The sequence below is a fragment of the Agelaius tricolor genome, unplaced genomic scaffold, assembly GCF_023055355.1.
Source record: "Agelaius tricolor isolate 1412-34295 unplaced genomic scaffold, bAgeTri1.0.p SCAF_34, whole genome shotgun sequence".
NCBI lineage: Eukaryota > Metazoa > Chordata > Aves > Passeriformes > Icteridae > Agelaius > Agelaius tricolor.
The window spans coordinates 4,548,781-4,572,324 of NW_027269294.1; the positions used below are offsets into that span (position 1 = coordinate 4,548,781).

The window sequence follows — 23,544 nt, forward strand, 5'->3', positions numbered from 1 at the left end:
GATGATGACACAATATTTAAAATTATTGCTGAACAATTTTGTCATTTAAACAAGACTTAGACTCTTTTTTCTAGGCATGGCTTGCCTTTCACAGAAAAGTGTTACCCTCAGTTTTAGACGTTAGTTCTGTCTGTTAAATAGATCTGTCCTCTCCATCGAAACCAGAAGTATTCCTAAGAACTGAAGATGACTGTAATGAAACAAAAATCTCCAGAATAAAATTTCCCCATGAAGATCAGATTAATCCCGAGACTGAATAAACAAATGTGTTTCTCAGGAAAGTTGAAAGTAGCTGCAAGAAAATGGTTTGACCTGCAAAGGCACAAAATAGTACACCAAACACAACACAGTTTTTGGAACCTTCCTAATTTAAACCAAAAGAAAAATCCTCTACCTCATATATATAATTCTAAATAAATAATCAGTTATTAACATGTTTGGAATAGGAAAAACTGAATTTTCTGCTTTGAAGAGGAGCATAAAGCAATGGCTTTTAAGGGAAGGCCCATCAGAGTTTCCTTTGGACATCTGAAACCAATGAAGATGTCCTTGGTCAACAAGAGTACTGCAATAAATGTAAAAATTCATGCTTCTTTGCTGGCTGATCCAATGTTTTGTTTTGCCTTTGTGACACTGTTGTAGAAATAGAAGCCATGTATTTAATTGTGAATTTCTTTACTTAGTTCTGGAACTTCAATCTTAGAATTTTTTTTTAGATTTTTCAATACCTCTGAAGTGAGATGATTTAATTTCAGAATTCTGTTTGATGTGCATTGTAAGCTTTACTTTGGTCACAAAAGCTCCTGTTTCTGATTGCAATTACGACCAGTGTATTTCTTTAACAGAAGTTATCTGGGGAAATAATTGCCATTCTTTTTATCCAGTCTGTTCATCTCCATACTTCCACTTCTCAGCTCTCCTCTCATGTCCTAGGTGTGTTAAATCAGGAAGTCTCAGCCCTGCTGTCACCTGAGCTGTTCTTCCTGGCTTTCCACCCTCTGAGAAACCATTCCCTGGACAGAGTGCCTTCTGCAATTAGCCTTTTGTGCCTTGTGGGATAAAGATGAGCAGCAGCAGCCCAGAGCTCTTGTGCTCAGTCAACTCAAAATGACAGCTGCTGTTAATAACAATTAGAACTCATCAAAACTAAGTCCACTGGTGGTCTGTATGAAGTGAATACCTGCTTGCTCACTGGCTATTTAACTGATGTACAGACTGTCAAGCAGACAACAACAGCACTGACTGGAGAGATGCTATAAATCCAGCTGACTTCCCCCATTTTCAAATCTCCAGAGACTGCTGACAAAATTATTGAGATTCTTTTCCCCTCCAGTGAATAAGAAATGCTGAGTAAAAGGATATTACATAAATTGGCTGACATTTGGAGTGGACTAGCTAATTCTCATTGCCTCGTGTGTGGTGGCTGTGTGTATGTGCACATGTGCCTGGTATTGTCAATGAGCTCCCTGCCCACTCCCCTCTGCTCCCAGCAGGCTGCTGGGAGGCTGAATTTTGGGGGTTACATAAGAGACAGTCTAGGAAAACATCCCAACCATTTGGAATTTACCCTCAGCACTAACCTCTTTCCTCCATTGTGTCATGCACTTAAAAAAAATATTTTTTATTTAGTGGTGTGACAGAGATGTGTCTCATCTGAAAAGATGAGGTCTGTCTGTCGTGGGGAGGGAGTTGGGTGTACCAAAATTGACTTTTGCTCACTTCTGCTTTCCATGGGCTGTGGCTGCAGTCCCTGGAGTCAAGAATCTCTCCTTTCTCTAACAGCTGGGATTTGAAGATCAACTAGGGCAATCATGCAGCAAAGGGAGATAAAAATGAGCTGTTAGGGATGTACCTTCACCCTACTGGCAGCTGCTTCCTGGGAAAGGGCTAGCAGCAGGTGCTGTGTCTACAGACATTTCTGACAAATAATTTCCCTTGAAAAGTAACAAAAAGTAATGTTACACTTTATGGTCAGAGAAGCTGGGGTCATGCGTAGTTTGAATAAATTGATATGAAAATCATAAAACACATTCCAGTGAAAGTGTATTTCACCAGGAACATCACTTGCTTACCATGTGTAACCCTCCTCTGAGCTGTGCTCATTCTGAATGCAGCTTCATATTCCTGCAAATTTGTGAGGAGTTTTATCCAACAAGTTTTGGTTGGCCTGTCTTTTAACACCAGAAGCACACTCCAGTACATTTTTCTTATACCCCTTTGGAACAGTGCAGTGTTACTTTATTACATGGGATTTTTCTCTTGTGGCCTAGAACCTTAATCCTGATTCCACTCAAGTTTCATAGCAAAGATAAATTTGTGTAAGCAAAGTATTATTTGTGTTTTCTTTTAAAAGTGGTTGGGATCAGACCTCTAGGCCCTGTCTCTTCTTTGTAATGTTCTGCTTTGAATTTCTTAAACATTCTGTTCTTGATCTTTTGCAGGTTGAAATGAATGAGAGTTCAGCTCCATACAACAGAGCAGGAATTACAGCTGAATTCCTCCCAGTACCACTGCTTTTCATATGCTAAAAACAATAGATTGGATTCAGACAGGAGGTAAGCAAATGCAACTCCTTTGTTCACACTCACCTGTACCACATCTGGATTCTGGCCAGTGCCATCCAGTCTCCTGTGATAATTGCATACAGTTTGTTCCTGTCCCTTCATCCCATTGCTTACAATGCTTACAATTTGCCTTTCTTGCATGTAACCATCCTGGAAAAAAGACTCGTGTCTGAGAGGTAATGTAATTGTGTTTTCAATTATCCTCTGTGGGGGTAATCCAAACATCATCATATAAACGAAATTCTTTTTTTGACGATGGTACACAGAGCTCCTGTAAAGAAACTGAAATAAGAATAAAGGATATTGGCTGCTGGTCTATTTTGTATGTGAGTAGAAGAACAAAGGTACCCCTCTTCACTCCTCCTAGCAACCAAACCTACTCACCTCTGTTGGCTCCTAACACAGGATATAGCAACACACAAGCTGCAGCTTTTTCCCTAGGAATTTGGTGTTGTGTCTTGGGCATGTGGCAGCCAAAAAGCATTTGTTTACCCCCTCATAATTTTCAGGGGCCTCTTTTCCTTCCTCTTTTCAGAAAAATCACTTCCATCTGCTAAGTACAGTAGTTAAAAAAAAAAAAAGTTGGATAAAGTTAAAAATTATGCTTTTTACTTTTTTTTACACAAATCACTTAATCATTATTTCTGTCACATCTTTACTCTGCTGTCCTCACTGCACGTCCTAGACCCAGGCAGTTTCACACATGTGGTGCATGGAGCCAGGATTTCTAGTGAGAGCTGGCTGGAAACTCAAATCTCTTAGAAACAATGGCTGCCATCATCACTTCAAAGAGTCCAATGGACTTTTAAGGGATTTGGATCGAGGCCTGAACTGACTCCAGAGTGCTGAGATGCTTTATTGGTGCTTAATTTGGAGAGCATGGGAGATTTCTGGGAATCGACTGTTGGAAATGGCAGGCAACATAGGGATAGCCTAAAGCATTCATTTCTCTAGAAGCTTATGCTCGGGGTATTGAAGGTGAGAGAGTAATGAAGAATGACAGAAAAGGTTTGTCATCAAGCTAACAACTCCAGTGACAGGAATTTAATTGTAGTCATCCCCTAAGCTTGAAAAAAGTTTCAAACAGAGCTGTCAAATAGGTCCAGTTGACTCCAGAGACACTAATTGTGTGTGTCTGGCAGTCAAGTGGCACTGGCCAGGCTGCACTAAATGTGGAATCAGGTTGGTTCAGAATAGTTGATTCTGAACTAATTACTTAATAAAATCACAGGTTTATTAGATGATTAACCTAACTTTTTATTTGTTATAGGTTCTGGAGAAAACATGCATTGGCAGTAACTCATTCCTTATATTGCACTTGCCACTTTTTCCTGCTCTCCTGCCCTGAGCTCCTGAGTTTTGCTATGATATTTATAACTGTCTCATCTATTTGCCTTTATAGAGCATGGAATCTTCTAGAAACCAGTGAAGAGCACACAATATAGATGGACAAAAGCAGGAAAGGGATTGGCTCTAGTGCGTACAGAAAAAAAACCCCAAACAAACATAAGGAATGGCTTTCTTTTGACTTCCCTAAGTACATTCCTTGGGCTGTAGTCAGGTTGTACTCAGCCTCTTCCCCTTCTGAATTTCTGAAACTTTGGTTTTCTAAAGATCACAGTTCTCTGCTGCTCCATTCTGTTCTCCATTCCACAGCCACAGCTGGGAAAGGTATTTATTCTCATCCATGTCTCTGTGATGAAACTGCCCACTAGGAAAAAAACCCAGTGTTCCATAAAAATAACTTTGCTCAATAATAAATTTGTGCATGAGGTCATAATCTGAAAATAAATAGCTAAATAGTTAAAAAAAAGGTCCAAAAAAAAAAAAAAGGCAGCAAGCAGTTTATAAGGAAGAGAACTTCAGCAACTAATGAACTAATGATGCCTTATGGGCTGCTTGGTACCATTGTAAGAAGGAAGTTGGAACAAATAATTGTCCTTGAAAAGTCACCTCTACGAATACCCTTGATAAAAATGAAATAGTAGGCATGGCACTGGTGTCACATTACATTGTCACTTACCATTGTGGTGGTGGGGTTGTGACAAGAGGCCTGTTAGTGAAAACTACAGGAATTGTTCAGCACGAGTTGAAGTCATTTGATGCAGGGCCGTAAAGACTCTTGTACACTTTTCTTGAGAACACACAAGTGCTGTAGATACCTTTCAATACCTTCATATGATATCTGTGTGCACAAAAATACCATCTGGAGGTGGCTGCCAAAGAAGTCAGTGAGAGCTGCTATTTGAAGGGTGTGAGTAAAAAGTAATGTTACTGTAACTTCCAACCAAGTAGGTGAGGTAGCCTGGGGATATATCCTGTGCACATACTGTTCTTCCTTCCATACTCTGCACGGGGATTGATATCCCTGCTAACTGTGCATCCAGCCTTTCCTTTGGCATGGTGTCCCCACCTCTCCTGCTCTGAGGGACAGCTGCTTCAGGTACAGCAGCTACAGCATCATGGTAACTTGAGGGAGGCCAGGGAAGACATTGGGAAGTAAAAACCTTAAAGGAATGTTAACCTTAAAATCACTCTCTTCTTGCCTGTCTTCAAATCATCCCAGAGCAATTTTTTTTTCCATCAGTAAAAACAAGGAAGGATGTTGGCTCTGAACTGTACAAGCACTACTTAATACAAGCACAGCTTGGCCAGCAGCGCCTGCTCCATGGCCTGCGTTGGCAGCACCCTCCTGGCTGTGTGTGGACACCCAGGGAGCTGCTGCAGGAGCTCTGGCAGCCCTGGCAGGCTGCAGCTGCCCCGGGATCCCAGCCCCCGGCACAGCCCCACACGCTGTGCGCTCCCAGATGTGACAGCAGGCACGGTGCTCCCTGCACAGCTGGGCTGAGTGACTAACCCTGGCTGTGCACCCACACACTGATGTCAGGAGAGCAGCCAATAGCTCAGAGTGACTCTCCTTGTCTCTGTGTGCACGTCAGCCACAACAGTGGCAAACCCAACAATGGGCAAGGAAGCACTCAAAGGAAAAGCCAACTTCAGACTAGGAGCAACTGATGTAAAATGGGATGTGTAACTCCTATTTCCAGTGAAAGGAATCATCAATATTAGCTCGCTCATTTTAAAACAAATGAATCATTAGATGACAAAGCCCATAAATTGATTCATAAACAGCTGTCATCTGAATATGAAAACTCTGAGATTAATCTGTCTGAAAAATTGCAGTTCAATTGTAAATGGAAATAACATCTAAAATCCAGCATTCATCTTGGCCAGGATGAATTTTACAAAATAAACTTCAGAGTACACTTCAGAGTTCTGTCCATCCTTGCGTGTATAATATGTGTATGCTGTCTGGCCACCTGCATTTCAGTTAATTCATTTATATCATTAATTGCAAGGACTTTGGCTTTCTGGTGTTTGAGGGGAAGGCTTCTATCACTGTTTGCTTGCTGAGTTTTTTGTTGTTTTTCCAAGGTAGTTGTTGGCTGTGGTGCAGTGACTCAAGGCGTGGGATTACTCAGAATGAGCCCTCAATACTTATGGCAATAAAGTTTGGCACATATATTTTTGTTATTTTTCCCTGCAGTGAAGCACTCTTAGGCAAGGTATGGGTTTGGGATTGGTTGCACTTGCTGAGGTAATGGATGCCATGGTACCTTCTTTGAAGAAGACTGAAGAGGTTTGTAACTTGAGTTTTGTGGACAGCAGGTGTTGGGCAGTCTGATGGGACTCAGTCTGATGCCACCCTGCCAGGGAGTGAAATGGGGAGCTGGGAACTACTGTGAGATGGGGAAATCCTAGGGGAAAGGAAAATGAAGGAACCTATGGAAAAAATAAGCTATAGTGTTATGAGGATTGGCTGAGGAAGGAGAACATGGGCTTTGAATTTCAAGAAAGGAGGCAGGGATTAAGAAGCATTGGGGAAAGGAAACACAGCCCTGGAGCACATGGCTAGGAGCCATAGTGAGATACAAAGGAAAAGTAGTCCAGAGGACAGAGCTTGGCATGAGGAGCTGGGGAAAGATTTAGAAACAGGCCAGAAACCTGTGCCTGACAGCAGGGGAAGGGAAAAGAACAGGGTGGGGACAAAGGAGAGGAGACGAGACAGGCTGGGGGTGGAGGGTGGGGCAGCCATGAGAAAGGAAGATGAGTCTGTGCCTATTTCAGTGTCCTCCTGGTTCTCACTGTTGGGTCTGGCATTACACAGCCTTTCCCTTCATCTGCTGTCAGGAGACGCTGTCATCCCCTGATAACGTGCACACATGGACTCCTACACAGCAGACAACCTGCCACAGGGGACAGCCCTTCACTGTTTGGGACACCGAGTCACTGTGGCCTGTGGCAAAGCCAGTGGGCCCAGCTTTATCTCCGGTGTCAGCTGACAGCCCCCACAGGGAATTTGTGAGTGTTTGATCAACAACATGAACAGCCCACAAAGGTTTCAGAGCAAACATTCAGACTTGTAATGACACCTGTAACTCTTGCCTTTCATTTTCAAGTCCCCGTTGCTTGGAGTTTTCACCTTCAGCATTCTTTTTAAGGTACAGCTGGTTTTTCCCTAGAAAAGTCTTCCCAAATGCCATGTGAAGTATGTGATGGCTGGAGTTCATGGCAGTATGAGTTCAGCAGTTAAACAAGGCAGAGGTCAGTAGCTGGCCACATTCATGTCAGAGTGAACTTCCTCTTTAGCATTAGCTGGGGGCGCTTGGAGCAGGTAATGCTGCTTTTACAGAAAAAATCAATCAAGGCTGCACTTGGTAAAAGTAACGAGTCTGAGGCTATAACAACGTGGCTTATGCAGGCATTCATTCTCTGATTTTTCCTGAGGAGGAAAAGGGTATAAATTAAATAGTGATTCTTATGTAATGAGTATTGCTTTTGCATAAAAGGAGACAAAACACTGAACAATTTAACCTCCCAGATGCTTGGAAGTTAATGATTGCAGGTCAGCTTTGAGATAATAGCCTGGGCAGTGTTGGGAAAGTAATTTTCTGGCAGATAACAGATTCCATTTTGGCATGTGGACAGTGGATTACAGTCCTTTTACCACCACGAAGAGCTGTGCTAAGCTCTGGTCTCTCCAAGAAACAAACAAGATTTCACAAGAGCCAGCTGGCTTCAGTTGCACTTACAGTACTTGTAACTTCAGATATCGTGGGAGATGCAGTCATGGTGAACTTAAAGACATAGAGGGATGGTTTCCTAGCTGAGAAAGGGGGGATTGCAGAACGTGTTTGTCCCAAGCTGGTCACTGCATGGATGGATGCATTGGGGTGTGGTGGAGCAATAACTGCATCCACCCCAGCACTGAACACTGCCTCAGGCTCATTTGGGAGAGTTCTCCCTCCCTAGAAATAAAAGCTAACACAGCACAAGGGACCACATCATTTCTTTGCACTTCCAAAGGCAATCCAGGGCTTGTCTCTCCTTTCTCAGATGCTGCTGTGCCGATACCCTGTACAAGGAGCTGTCTTTGCAAGGGCTTAATGTGTTCACTGTGCCACTGGAACTCTCTTTGTGTTCTGCATGAGATGCTTGGTCTGTGACCTGCTGCTGCAGGGTGTTATGCTCTGGGGAACCCTTCAGTGGGGCCTAGGTTTGGGGATCCATGGAAACAGTCCTGAAACAAAGAGAAAACAAATGGGAGAGTTGTGACATTCCTTCTGGAATATTATCAGCACAGTTTGTTACCAAGAGAGTGAGGTTTGGGGTTGTTTCTTTATTCTTGCTGTTTTCTACCTGCCAGCTAATACATCCTACAGAAATGACGCACAGCAAGACTTTGGTTGTGCAAGTGGTAGAAATTAAATTCATGATGTAGTAAAATAATTTTTTTTTTTCTTTGTAATGTCCCGCTGATCTCATCTCTCCTTGCCCTTCAGTGTGACATGATGAAAGCTGCATGATGTGGTAACTGCTGTTCCTGGGGAATAGTCTGTCTTTGCTGTATTCCTCCGTGAGGTTACTTTGGCTTTGTGCTATAACATACTAGGGAATGGAAAGAGTATTTTCCTCACTTCCACCTATATTTCTATTTCCAGCTGCAGTCCTGTGAATAATGTAACATTCTCCAGAATTAGCCCATGTGGAAGTTATTCTATGTGGAAGTAATTCTATGACCTGTATAAGAATCTAATTTAAAAGAGGATAAAGACAAATCTATAACAAAACTTCCACTATTTCATGATCACTTGCTAGGAGAGACAGTGAAAGAGACATTTTTGACTTGCAAGGGGTTTGAAGTTGATGTGGAAATATTTAGAGCTAAAATTATTGCAGGCAGACTTGTTGCAAGCAGCTGTGCTTGAGCTTTCCAACCTTAACTAGTCTGTGTTTATGTGAAGATCTGCTTCCTAACAATTTGTTTGTGCTCTGATCAAATGGGATAATGGGTTTCTGAAATTACAACAACCACACAGGCTGTATCTGCCCCACAAACACTGATTTCTCCCCAAACACAGGGGAAAAGATCTCCCTCTAATCCAAAAGATCTCTGAGCATGTGTTCAAGCACTTCCAGTACAAAAGCAGTTGCTTTACCCTGTAGCAATACAACAAAATGTGTCTTGAGTCCTGAGCAGGGGCCAAGTTACTTTGGGACATTTTCTGCCACCCTTCCAGTGACATGGGATCAGGAGAGATAAATAATTAAACCATGATCTTATGGTTACAATGCAATGCTATGAGAAAGAGATGTGATTTTATGCTTCTTTCCATTAAGGAATCTCTCAACAAGTCTGGATTTCTTTGAAATCCAATATTAACTGAAATTGTTTGAGTTCATGATGTTTGATTGCAGAGTATTTTTGAATTTTTTTTATTTTTAATGTATATCATCAATCTTTATACTGACATGGTTTCTTTTCTTAGCCTGGAGTAATTTTGCTAATATAGATGAATTGCTCTATGTGATGTGGATACAGAGAGGGAGGGTGTGTATATGTGTTTGTGTGTACCTTAGAGAGAAGGAGAGGGGTGATTTTGTTAATTCTGAACTCTAACCCCCACAAATACTTGTACTTAAGACATTATTTCTCATTTCTCATAAGCTGAGGTCACTACTCCATCTCTTAGACCCGCAACAGCTGCCAGTGCTTCTAGACAGTTCAGATCTTTTTCCAAGTGCAATTATTCTGGACTACAGAAAATTTGATTTACTTCCAATTTAGACCTCACTGGATTGTTTGTTCTCTTATCTTCAGCCATGCTGGGCTGCTGTGTTTCCAACATTCATAAGGACAACCCAAAACAAAGTTTTGGCCATCTGTGGCACGATCAGATTAAGCATATACTGAGAAAATTTTATTTAGAAAGACATAAACAAGTGTCCACTGGTGTTTTAGAGGAATAAAGTACTCCTTTGAACTGGAATGGAGACTGTAAGAGGTTTGTACTGGGGAGGAGATTTTTTTTTCTATTGTTGATGTAATGTCTTTCTACTATTTGCACCAGAAAAAACAAAAAAAAATTGAGGAGGGAAGAAATAAGCTTTTGTTTACAAGAAATATTGATGAAGGGTCTTAAAGTCTTCAGAAAGGTAAATGAAAAGCTGAACTTCTGTTACAGGTGTTTCTAAAAGAGTGACCATGCAAGTAGATTTTCCAAGGCTCTTAATATCCATATATACTTCAAGCAGAGAAACTTTGCCTCAAAAGTGCACCTACAAAAGCAGGTGGCCAAAAACTGAAGCTTCTTTCTATAGTAACTAATTTGTAGAAGGAAAATTCAGTTATAGCCAGATCTGTGGCTGTTTGCTTCCATCATACAAGGCAGGAATCTTCCTCCCAAATTTAAACTCAAGCAGTTAATGTACTTTAAGTTTTTATATTTCCTGTGACAAGTGAGTGTGAGAATTTGTGGGAGACCTTTGGTGTCAATGTTCAGTGCTGGAGAAAGGAGATGGATGATTTTTCCACTGTTAGCTGAGTGCTAGACAACACAGGAACAGCTTCAGAAGGGACACAGCCCATCCATCTCTTTTTGGCTAATTGCTTCTTGGATATGCACCAAAGAGAGGGATTGGGAAGCCAAGAGCCCCAGGGAGTGGAGAAGCTCTGTGGTGGAGCAGAGGCCTGGGCTGATGTTCCATTTCCAGCAGCTGGAAGCGCTCCCTGCTGCCACAGAGACACAAACCACCTGCTGAGGTGTCCTTGTGGTGGAAGATGGATGAGCCTGAGTATTCCTGGGTGTCTGCTTTCCTGTAGTTCTACTTGCTTTTCAAAAGTGAGGGGCTGTTTGTTTGTTTGTTTGATTGATTTTAATTATATTGTAAGTTTCAAATCTTCAAATACTACTTTCATTATCCCAGTGTGAGCAAACTGGAGATGTTATCCTGATATACAAGGACATATGGCTTGAAACCCTTTGAAAAGCAGTTTTTGTGAGAGGGGATTGACATTTCCTGGGCTCGTCATATGGCAGGATTTGTAGTAGTAACTGCTGGAAAGCCAGGAAAGTTGTTGTCCCTTGGACTAAAAACCAAAATCTCATGGATGGACCTGATGGAGTTTCTTACTCTTAATTTAAAATTATCTCAAAAATTACTCTTGGATTTTTCAGGATTTTCCTGTAACCACACTAACAATATAATTCAGGTTTGAATTGTATTTACTCTGGAGTTTTTTCCCAGATGTTCTTGCTGAGAGTCTCTAGAAACTGAAGAATTATATATTGAATAAATGAGATGATTGGATGAGCAGATGAGTGCCTTGTGTTTAGCATGACCTCTGTGTGAGAGAGCAGCACTGAATAAAACAGCTTTTTCTCTGTTAAGAGGTAAGGCATTCCTGTGAGGTACAGGAAATTGGACTCAGATGATTCTTAAGGGTCTCTTCCAGCTTGAGATGTTCTCTGATTCCATTAAAATTGTAGCTGGTTACAAAGCAGTGCAGGACAAACAGAGAACGGCAGCAGTTCAGATAAATGGAACAGGTTAGAGAAAAGGTCTCTAGGAGGTACTTTTGAAGTAGCAGGAAGGTGGGCTCTAAGGCACTGTAACATGGAGTGTCTTACACAGGCCAAGAGAAGACTTGAAGGGGTTGGATAATTGATGGTCTGGGTGGAGGGGAAGCAGCCATATGGGTGTGATTGTGTGGAAGAACTGAGTTGAGGAAGGGTGGTGGAAGAGGCCACAAGAAAGGAAAAAGCTACTGCCAGAATCGCTTTAGTCAATGTTCAAGAGCAATATTAATGACCATATTAAGAGGCTGGACTGCAGAAGAAAGTAGAGTGGAGAAAAGAAAACAGGCGTGTTTTCCATTTGAAGAAGAGAAAGGAAAATATATTAAAAAATATAGAAGGTTGGCAGATCTTGAGGTGAGTGTAGTTTGCTTAGGGAATAGGACTTTCATTTTAGCTCTGTTATCTTTTAGTTGTAGGCCCCACGTACACAATTCCCAGTGACAAGCTTCTAAAGAGTTCTCAAGCCTCACAATTTTATTGGTGCACTGGATTTTAACTGATTTTCAAAAGGATCATTTGATAAGGAATTTTAGCTGTTTGCCATACCTACCCTGCCACCACTGGGTTTGGCCCCCTCATGGAGATCAGGGCTCCAAAGAGTGAGAAATACCAGGACTGTGTCCTGTAAAGCGTGGTGTCTACTCTGCAGCTGTGACAGGGCATCCAGCTGAGAGCTGTGAGAGCTGCCGTGTGTGCAGGAAACGTAAAGTTCCAGGAGTGGCTGAGTGGGACCATGGATGCTTAGTCTTAGGAAAGTCTTTGGTTTTAAGCGTTTTGAGATTGTTTTTCAAAGAACTTATTAGAGTTTTTTAAATGACATTTTCACCCCTTCCCTTCATCTACTTGAATTCAGCTTCATCTTCTCTTCATCTGCCTTCCAAGAAAGACACAAGGACTTCAGAAGGCTCCATAGTGCAAGGACACAAAATGCCCTGAATGGAGCTTCTGTTGCAAGGGAGGAGCAAGAGGAAACAAGAAGGGTCTCCATTCTTGGCTGTGACCATCCAGAGCTCTCAGGTACGGTGATAATGTGGGATTTCCATGAGAAGGACCAGAGAGTGTTTGAAGTGGATGGGTGGTGATAATGTGGGATTTCCATGAGAAGGAGCAGAGAGTGTTTGAAGTGGATGGGTGGCTGGGGGACCTAGGGAAGGGGGGATGCTCACGGAGCAGCAGGCCTGCAATGCCCATTTGGCAGCAGATGCCTGCCCTGGGCTGTGCCTGTGGCACTGAGGGGGAGCAGCTGACACGGGGTGAACCTATGCCTGGGCTGGGCCGTGCTCTGCCTGCTCCCTTCATCAGGAGGGTGTGGGAAGCAGCATAATTGTCTCTGATTCTGGTAAAGAACTAAAATGTATGGCTTGCCAGAGGTCAGAGCTGGAGAGGGAAGTTAAGCGGCAACAAAATATCCTTGACGTACTTGCTAGCAAAGTGAATGCTGCAAACTGCGTGAGCTGGACGCTGTGTCTGCCTTGGCGTTGGTTTGTTCCTGTGGGTTGCTGCATATTGGCTCTGTGAAAAGCCCCGTGTTTGCAGTCCCACCTAGGGCTGTCCAGGGCTGCTTGTGCTGCCTTTGAAGCCAGAGAGCTTCCCAAGCTCCAGGCATGAGTGGCCAGCCTGCTGTTACACAGGAGATAAGGGGCACAAAGCATGTTTTGGGAAACAAACCTTTTCATCCTGCTTTGTTATCCGCCTCAGGCACGAAGTGCATTTGATGGGTCACTATACTTTATAAACTCTGCACATTTGTTTGATTAGAGGGGGAAGGCCTGTACCAGAATTTTCACCTGTTGCCTTTTGCTATCACTTTGCTCCTGTTGGATGGGAGAACTGGTCTCTGGTGAATGCAATGGAACAAAACGGTTACCACGGATTTATTTTAAACACATGTGTCATCATATTGTGATTTAAACAATTTATTGTGGTGCAGAGGCCACACAACTTCTTCTGATCTAAAATAACTCTCAGTTACTTTTTTTATAAGGCCAGAGGAAAAGATGTCCGACCGATGTTCCCTGCATCCCGTTTCCAGCGCTGCCGGCAGCGATGCTCAGCCGGACAGAGCCCCGCGCTCCAGGCCGGGGTCCCTCGGCGCAGGGACCCGCTGCCGCCCCTGCCCGGTCCCCCGGGATGTCCGACCCGGCTGTGCCGGCGCAGGGAGCGGCCCCCGGCGCGGCGCGGGGGCGGTCGGGGGCGGGGCGCGGCGGGGGCAGCCCGGTGCCGGCGGGGAGCCCGTCCCGGCGTGCTGGGCTCTGTCGCCTGTCCTGCTTCTCGCTCTCCCGAGCCGGCGGCACCGTTGCGCAGCTCCCGCGGACCGGTCGGGACGGGACGTGTCAGGCGCTCCGCGGGGCTCGGGGCTTGCGAGGCGAGGCGAGGCTGGACGGCCGGGGCAGGGGCCGAGGCCGCCCGGCGCTGGCGGCGGGGGGCGGCGGGGGCCCGGCGCGGCGCGGAGCCGCCGGGGCCCGGCGCATGGCGGCGGCGGCGGCGGCGGGGGGCATCGCCACGCTGCCCGACGACGGCGGAAGCGGCGCCTTTCCCCCGGGGCACTTCAAGGACCCCAAGCGCCTGTACTGCAAGAACGGCGGCTTCTTCCTGCGCATCAACCCCGACGGGAAGGTGGACGGCGTCCGCGAGAAGAGCGACCCGCACAGTGAGTTATCCCGGGAGCACCGGGGCGGGCGGGCGATTCCTCGCCCGGGTAGCGGGGCTGCGAGAGGGGCCGCGCCTCGGCCGTCCCGCCCTGCCGAAGCTTCGGCAGCGAGCCGTGCTTGGAAAGCGCCCGTCAATGTGCCGAATGTTCCTGCGCGAATACCGCGAGTACGCAGACGGAGTTAATTCATACCGAGTTAATTCATACCGAGTTAATTCGTACCCACAGCCCGTAGCCGGTGGTCCCGCACCGGCACCCGCGGGATGTCCCGGGGCAAAGCCTCGCTGGCGGCTCCGCGCTCAACCTGCTGGGCGCAGAGCTTGTCAGGTGCAGAGTTTTTGTTAGGGGCTTGAAGGGGTCTCTGGTTTGTTTGCGTGGCCCTTAGACGGGTCTGATGGCACTTGGCGGCTCTACGCGGCGGCGGTGAACGCGTTGGATGCAGCAAGGTAGGGAGGAGGCTGTTCTTTTTCCCGGTGCGGGTAGGTGCTCATGAGTAGGAGTACTTTTGGCACACAGGTACTCTTAGGAACTGAGGGGTAAATCTGGCCAAGGAAGCAGGGTTTATAACAAACTGCTGTCAGAACACCTTTTTGGTTTAAACTGTTACATGTTGCATTGTTTTGTTGTTTTTTTTTTTTTTTAACTTAATTAATGATGATACTGATAAAATGTATGGATACCAGCAGCAGCAGGAGGTTGTCCCTCCAGTACCCGATCTTTTGAAGGGAGGGAAGGGCTCCTGGGCTGGGAACACAGTCTATGGACTGAATGATCACAGGCTTTCAGGGAGTGTGTGGCAGGTTGCTGTTACCAACACTGCTTTTTGTCCCACAAACAAATTGCCTTTTGCAGAGCTCAGAATATTTTGGAAGTATTCAGCATGGAGGCTTTGTGGATGTAGCGGTGAGATTTTGATGCGCCTGTGAGGCGTTTCCTTCAGCGCAGGTACAGGCGCTTGCTGGGTCAGATTGTCCCGGTGTGATTCCTGGTGGGAGGGAGTTTGTTACTGTGCTCGGTGTGCAGGGCCTGCCTGCAGGCACTTGGCATGAGGAGCAGGTGAAATGCCTTACTGGCATTCTTCATCTGCTTTGCACCTGTGCTCTGACTGATGGATGCAGGCAGCGGGCTAAACTCAGGGACTGGAGGAAAAGGAAGTGAGGAGACAGACCAAAGATTCTTAATATTACTTTCCACTTCAGACATTCATCTTTTGCAAAACAATTAGTTTTACCCAATAATTCCAAAGAAATCTTGTAACAGGAATTCTTAAAGGAACTAAATCTCATTAGATCATCAGACATGTCACCTCACCCTAGAAGCAGCTATGGAAATGTGCTGCAAAGGGAGGTGATGTTGAGTGGAGGATGTTCAAGGTTGAAGCTGAATCCAAGACATTGCCATGGCTGTTGGGATCTTGCCTCATTCCCTATCTTTGCTTTCGAAAAGTGCAGGTAATGGTGTGTGTTGTTGTGTGCTCACCTGGCTGGGCCAGGCTGCCCTGAGTGGAGGTGGTATTTATCACTGCTGCCTTTTTCATCATAGAGCTCCCCCATAATAATTTCCTCCCTCCTGCCTTTTTTTATTATTCTCTCAGGAAAACTAGTGCTAGTTTTATATTCTTGAGTCCACTGAATGTGTGTTTTCTCTTCCTATTGAACCTTATCAATACCAAAATTTTCAACTGACATCTTGTGCTTTCCTAGTAGTGAATTCTCTCCTTTTTTCATTATCAGACAGCTCTTGGCTTGTTGCTTTTTCTTCCTTTCCTTTTTTTTTTTCTTTTCCTGGAAGAACCCAAGTTCTGAGAAGCAGAGAATAATCAGTGCTTGAAGCATCAGCAAGGCTCATTGCTGGGGCATTGCGTGGTTCACATCCTTAGCATCCTTGCTGTAAATACGTCATTCCACACCACTCTGCTCAACTCTGACCTGCTGAGTGCTGCTCTGTGGAAGTCCCTGTGAAATCTCGTGGTATTCCAGGCATGGCAGAGGGCAATAAATATTGGACAATGTGAGAGGACTTTAAAAAAAGAAATTAGCAATGAAAATACACACCTCGAGTAGTTCAGGGTGATTTTCTTAGTTAAGCAAAAGGTTTTGTAAGGTGGTTTTGAGAAAAGAAATACAATGTCTGCACAATTTGGTTTAGAAATAATTAAAGGCCCCTTAGCAGAGATGCTTGTGGTTGCTGCTATTCTTAGGAATTAATTATACAAAATAACATTTCAGTAGCACATCATCCTTCTTACTTTTAAAGGAAGTTCTTATTTTAGAAGGCAAGTTACTGTTCCTAAGTTTTAATACTATAAACAATTTCCATGATCCATATCCTTTTTAGCTCCCCTCTCCTGCCTCTATTTGAAATATACAATACACATCTGCTTTAGGTCATGGCATGGTTTTACACTTGCCCCACTCACCTTCATTTATTCATAATTGTGTCATTAATGAAATTAAGAATGCTGGAGGACTGGGGATCATATGATTCACCCAGCTGAAACCCAGGACGGGGCGCCTTCCATGGCCATTATTGCCACATCTGACGCGTGTGCTGCCGTGACTCCAGTGAAGTGCCCCTTTGGACACACTCTGGGGACTCTATCCAGAGTGTTTTCCCTTGAAGAGGTACTTTGAGACAAACAAGAAACAGAAGGCGCTTTCTGAGAGTTTTGTTGTCTAAAGCAAAACAAAAAACATGTCTGGTTTGTTATTGTTGATCAACAACTGTTGATTTATGCCCTGGAAATTGTACAAAGGACGCAGTGTTTCTGGAAAGGCTCTTAGAAACTCTCCAGAGGTGTTTCCCTCAAAGAGGCTACAGTGCTGGTGAGGGGGAAAAACCTGGAGAATGGAAAGGGAGCACTTATCCATACATTTAGAACATGTCTAGTAGCACAGCTGGTTCCTTTCAGAGTTTCCCTAAATAAGGAATGGTTGGCATTTATGTATTTCCATAATTTCTTAAGCAGCTTTGTTTCATGATGAGCATAACCCAAGACAGTATCCAAGGCATCCTGAGCCATTCTTGTCCATTCCTTAATGAGGTGACAAGGCTCCAGCCTCTCACTTGGAAAGGATTCAGCTGTGTGAGCTCAGTCAACCCTGCAGATGTATGAAACACCTCCTTCCTGCTCAGTACCTCTCTCCTCTTCAATAAATATCTGAAGAAAATGTAAAATAGGGTAATACTGGTCCAGGAAAATTTCCTAAGAAGGTTCCTTTCATAAATAGTTGTTAATATTCAGATTTTGACTTGTCTCTCTCACAACATTTAAATGGGTATGCGGTAGATGTTTTGGAAAGGCTGTGCTGAAGCATAGACAGACTTTTAGAGCAGCTCAGTGCAGATGATGGAAATCTGATCACTGACCACGCAATGGGAGAAAACTCATGGCGACCCTCAAGCTGAGCAAATGTCAGCAAGTGTTTCCTCATGAAGGTTCAGGACCTGCTGTTTAGCTTTCATAGGTAAGTTGTGTGGGACTTGGATTATCTTCTTTCCCATTTTGGTGTCCCACAGACATGGCCAGAGCTGTTGACAGGGCAAGATCTTTTCCAAATCTTAGCACTAAGTGAGAGGTGACTTGTTTAAAAAAACCCTGCTCCTAAATGCTCAGATACGTTGCTTCTACCTCAGTCCTTCTGGAAACAGACTCTTTTTGCATTACTTTTGATCTGTTGCACAGATCTGAACTGCTTTGCCAAGTAGTTTGTGGCATAGCATGGAAATTCCTCCTGGCTCCTGGATGTAGCTGCCTTTAGGGGATGAAGTAGCAGAGATCCCGTGTGAAAAAGTTGGGAATATGCTTCCTTGGCTTCTTTTATCATAGAAATACCATCATGTTCCTGTATGTTCCTGCTTAGGGGAGGATGCCTTCTCATCTCTCACTGTGTCTGCTACTCCTCTATCCCAGTTCCTGGTGGGTCTTGCCCACCCCAGAGCTGTGTGATCCAGTGGCAGGTGCACTCCCAAGGTGAACCAAGGCAACACGAGATGTTTCCAGTGGGCAGTGAACTGTCCTGTCCCTCCCAGCTGTTTTCTGCCCAGTTTGGAAGTGGGGAAGGTTCTAAGGGCACCACCACCCACAGGTACACTAGAGGGCAGGATTTAGCCCTTAGATTGTCTCACACATGAAATCAGGAGCACTTTTAGGTACTTACAGAGTCTGGTTTGCAGGAAAATGATAATCCAACTCCTGTTAGCCACTGCACTCTCAGAGCTGGAAAAGAAATACAGATAACATGTGAGATCAGGTGGCTGCTGTTGGTTTTCATTTGTTTCATAAATGCTTGAAATTTGTGCAGCTGATTCTAAGAAAAAGTTTATCTGTATGGGGTCATATTTAAAAGCGTTTTACAGAAAGTAAATTATTTTACTAACTCAACCTGAATTTTAAATCATAGTCTTTTCAGCTACACTTTGTAAGCTTTCCCCGGCTCCCCTGGATTACAGATAAGGCAGGCAATTCTAATAAATAATTATTTGATCATTATGGTTTTTAGCACTCTTGGGAGCGTTGCCCTGGGATCAGTAGCCATCTGTTCCAGCATACTTGAGAGGTGATGGATTGTGCTGAACTGGTTCACAGCCCTGGAATTAATGGTGCTTTTGACTGTTGGTGACAGCTTGTTTAGTGCAATTATCTAATATAACCAAACCAGACCCAGTGCAGCCCAGAGAATGCTCAAGTTACTGTTGCTGAAGAACATACATACGTGTACGGCATCTGTAAATTGAATATATATACCAGGTGGTACCTGAAATCTTTACAGCATGATTTTTGAAGCCTTAACGTTGGTGATGAGATACTGTTTCAATCCTGAAGGAGAATTAATAGCCTTTGCTTTTGTTGTTAGCACCTGTTTAAGACTTACGTGTTTCAAAATAAAGCAGCTCTCTCACCCTTTATCATTTTCAGTAATGTTTGGTAACAATATGCAGGTCAACTGTTTTTCCTGTGCCTCTTCTGCTGTCTCCAGACTTGTCAATAAAAATATTCAAAGGGCGACTCTCTGGAGTGCTGGTGGCATTTTAGGGTTATTATCTTACGTCGTTTTTTGTTTGTTCAGGGTAGGGCCAGATTTTGACTGGAGCTCGATAGGATCAGCCGAGAATACAAATGAGATGATGTCTGCCCGGCTGGGTGGAGGTTGTCCTGCAGGAGCTGTCATGGGGCACTGCTGCTGGAGTGACCCTGCCTGAGCCTGGCGCTTGTCTCTGACTTGCAGAGCTTGAAACCACATTGACCGAGTGATTCAAAGGAGAAGGAGACTGAGGGTACTGGGAAAGGGCAAAGTAGAGCCCAGATTCCATGGCCATGTGCAATGCCAGTGTGGTGAAATTCTGCTCATGTGCTGCAGAGCTCGGGCGTTTGTCTGTTACCTTCTGACAGGGCTGTAGCAGAACCCATAAAGCCAGAATCATTAGGATTCCAGGAATATGCAAGTCACAGAGTCCTTGTAGCCATGACTGTGGAATCCTGTATGGTGGTGTTTTGTAAGAGCAAGGAGAGACATCAGCTGTGATACAGCTTGAAAATATTGTAGTCTGTTTGTTGATTCTTTCCTTTCTGCTCTCAGGCTGGCCCATGATGCCCGATGCAGACTTAACCCATATCCCCAGACACTCTGTGCCATTCTCTGGGGGTGTAGCTTTGGGGTTATTTTCCTGTTAAAGGATGTCCTTAGCATACTCAAGTGTGCAGTTATCACAGCATCTGGATCTGTGCTTGGGGGAAGGTCTGCAGCACCTCTGGCAACTAGCATCAATTTTTTGGTATCTTTTCTCGGTGTTTCTGGGTATTGGGGAAAAAATCTTGCAGTCTTTATTTTTCACCCCACATATCCATCACTGAGATGCCAAAAAAGTGCCAGAGCTGGTGTCAGGTAGGTGCAATGGAGTGTCCCTCTCCAGAGGCAGCTGATTGTTACTGTCTGTCCTGTGATGCAATGCCCTCCCTCATCTGTTAAAATGCAGGACAGGAGACAAGTTCTTCCCAGATGGATGTCTTGAAAAGCATTACCAGAGTCTATGCAGTTGTCACCCCTGTTATTTCAGGTTAGAATAGTAATTTTGGGACTGTATTACAAAGAAAGTTCATACAGTCCCAAAACTCTGGGAAAACCAATGGAGAGACTGACATTCCTGGTGTGCAGTTACTCTGTGGGACCTGCTGGTACATGTGGGAACAGAGGTGGATACAAAACCAGGAGCAGGTGTAAGTGTGGAGAAGCAGCTACCAATGGCCATGTAGGGGCTGTCACCTCTGTGGAAAAGTCCCTTAGGGAATCCTGCTGCACAGACCTGTTGGGCAGGTGAGACACTTTGATGGCCAGTGCTTGTAGCTGCTGTACTGCAGGAGCTGTCTGGAGCAGTGTGGGCACTGAAACCACCCCATAGATCTAAACCAGGGTATGGGCACTAGCAGTGGTCAGGCTGAAGCAGCAGGGAGCCAGGTAGGTTCTTTCAAGCTGCAGGAGGTCCAAGGGTCTCTCTTTTGTTGTCAGGAATCCCTTCTTAGCATAGTTCAAATGTACTCAGAATAAAATTGAGGAGTGTTACCGTAATATGCACTGTGTGATTTATTTTCAGTTAAGGAATTTGGTTTCTTACAAAGAAAATTCTTTGCTCAAGCAGGGCTGCATTCAAAAGCAAATTAGAGCCCTTTTGTGAAGACTGGGATTCATTACTGTGCTGGGTCAGCAGTGATTGACAGCCCTTGTTCTTCACTGCAGCTCCTGCCGTTCCCCTGTGCATGCTTTATTTAAAGGTCAGCACAGGGTGGTTACACAGCTTGATGGAAGGGGATGAAATAGGACTATGAAGTAAGATTTTTTGCTTATTGTGGCATTTGCACTGTCCTTGCAGTAAAGGAACTGTGCTGGCACCAGTGCTAAGCTGTGTGTGCACGTGTATGGCTTTAAATTTTTAAAAATTTGTTTACTTTTTGCAAAAATATTTATTGAAGTCTCAATGATCAGTTCAGTTTCATTGGTACTGGAGATGGGGGAAGTAAAAACCTAGCATAATCACAATCTCAACCTTTTGGCCAGGTTAAGGGCAATCCGCTGTAAAAGGCAGCTCAATTCACAGGAGCTCCTCTGTATAAGGGTTGTTCCTTCTTCCTCCCCTTCAGCTGTGCCATCTCTCTGGATCCTGGGTGCCTGACAGAGTTCCTTTTTCACCACTGTGCTCCAAACTCTGAAATCCCATTTACTTATTCTTCTTGGCATTTCTAAAATCCAGCTTTTCCTTTCCAGCTGTGACACTGAGGCTTATTGAGCCTATGGGGCAGCAATGTCTCACCACTGCTCTGGCAGCCTTTGCCTTTCACCTCATGTGTTGCTGCTCCGACATCAGTTACAACCCTGAAGTACCGTGTACTGCTGAGTAGTTGTGTGAGTTGTACCTGGAGGAGGAACACTACAAAATACCTTCTAAAAGTTACACATTTTACCTTCTCTGTCTTCTGAAATGCTGTTCCCGTGCTTGCCTTGGGTTGTCCCTAGTTTTATGTGTTTGTTTTGCTGCAAGTGAAAAACAGGTCATAGTTACAAGGAGATGAGTGAACACAGAGTAAACATAAAGCAGAACTTCTGCAAGTTCTGTACGTGTCTTCTGACATGGCTGTGTTGGCTGAACAGTTGCACCAGCTTTGTTCTGAAGTTCAGCACCCAAAAGGGCTTAGTTATTCTGTGATTTACTTCAGTCAATGCTGAACAAAGTGAAAGCAGATGAAAACAACCTGGGGCATACCTTACCCTTGCTAAGAAAAGCCCTTTGGGAACAGTCCTAAAAAAACTACATGTGAACAGGCATGCATTATTCTTTTGATAAGGCAACCCTGAAACATTTTTCGAAATCAAGAATATGGGGTGAAAATAATGGTAATTTGGAGACTAAGCTTTATTACCTGTACCCAGTAAGGAATGAAGTTCTTCTCTGGTAAAGTTAGGAATTTTCTCAGTTTGCTTTTGCCCTCTTGACTTCCAAAGATGCATCAGTTCATCTGCAATGCCAAGGAGTCAGCAAACAGTGTGGCAGAAAGCATTTAGAAGGGTTTTACATGACAGTGACTTGAGAGTTTCTGGCGTAGGAAATCCTTTCGTAATGCAAAGCAATCCCTGTTTACTTTACTCGGCAGCAGAAAATGCCCAAATTGTGCTTTGTAAGCAGAATTCCCAAACTTTGGATTTGCTTTTGCATGACATTTTTACTTTTAAAGGGCTCGACTAGGTTTGATCAACCAGATTATGCAAGCTGTGAGAAGTGGAAAAGTGTGGCTGTGCGTGTTTTACATGTGGGCACACAGGCAAGGAGCAGTGTCACACCGGTGCCTGAAGTGTTGGATCTCACACTATCCTGAAATTATTGATTGTTCTGCATGATGACTTTACTGTCTTTTTTATGAAATTTATAGGGAGCACCAGAGAATGCTGTGTGTTTGGTAATCAATGTTTCATGGGGAGGATTCCCAGTGTCATAGGTGCATGTTAGGGAGAACTGGGTACTTGCAGCAATTGAGGTCAAGGTAAAAATCAGAATTAGGTGGAGAACCTGAATAGGGAAATAATTTCCATTGTATTCAGTATCTGTACTACTTAAAAAGGTGACAACTTTTAAAAATTGAGAATGTCCATGTTAATGTGGTTGATTACCATAGTGGGTGGATGCTTAAACAATTACACAAGTTACTGTTCTGCTTTAAGCCTTGGTTTACTCTTAAGTGTAATCGGAACTTCCTGAAGTGTTTGCATTTCACGAGTGTGTATTTTTGTTGTAGATGTTTACATTTTGGACACCTTGGGTCTGTCTGCGAGTGGTTTTATGCCTCTGGCTGGCAAAAAGGAAAAAGATACACTGAGAATGTTGTCATGCAAAAGCAAAGAAATGTGCCTTTGTATGGGAGCGTGACTCACTGTTTCTCGTCCTGACACTCCATTGGCTTGATTGTTTTTGTTGCAATTCTGATGGTTTGGTTTATTAGCAGCCCACCTCTCCTGCTAAGGTTTGCTGGTTGTTTCTCCTCTCTATTTCTCCTTTTGGTGCCCCATATGTGTTCCAGGTTTTAGGCAGTGTCTGCATCAGTGACTCTGGCAATGGCTCACTTTTACCACGAGCGTATGAAAGTGAGCAAGGAGTTGTTCTCTTGTTCACAGTCTGAAGACCGGGGGATGCCTTGTATGTCAGTGCTTATCAAATAGCAGAAGATGTTAAATTGCTGATTGTGCCTTTGAGAAAGAGATATCAGAAACTGTCAGAGACTGATGTGAGCAGAGGGACACAAAGGTATTTGTAATTCTTAGAGAAGGTTACAGTAGGCATCACCAGGCTGGGGTTTGGGTCTGATCCAGCAGACAGGAAAAGCCAGAAGGGGGTGTTAATATATGTGTGTTTGTAAAGGCATGTG

The 23,544-nt window shown here is 44.3% G+C and overlaps 1 protein-coding gene across 3 annotated transcripts in view; it reads left to right on the plus strand.

Annotated features, from left to right (window-relative positions):
• The window catches only part of FGF2 (fibroblast growth factor 2), a 50,652-nt gene that overhangs the window by 14,279 nt on the left and 12,829 nt on the right, over positions 1–23,544 (plus strand). For 2 of the 3 annotated variants that reach the window (XM_071452458.1, XM_071452457.1), the window contains exons 2-3: positions 2,442–2,555; positions 12,339–12,502. In XM_071452458.1, the coding sequence (XP_071308559.1) occupies positions 2,452–2,555; positions 12,339–12,502 (268 nt within the window). In that variant the 5' untranslated portion in view covers positions 2,442–2,451. Of the gene's footprint in view, positions 1–2,441; positions 2,556–12,338; positions 12,503–13,693; positions 14,136–23,544 lie in introns of those variants that run through there. The other variant, XM_071452459.1, reaches the window with a different exon arrangement.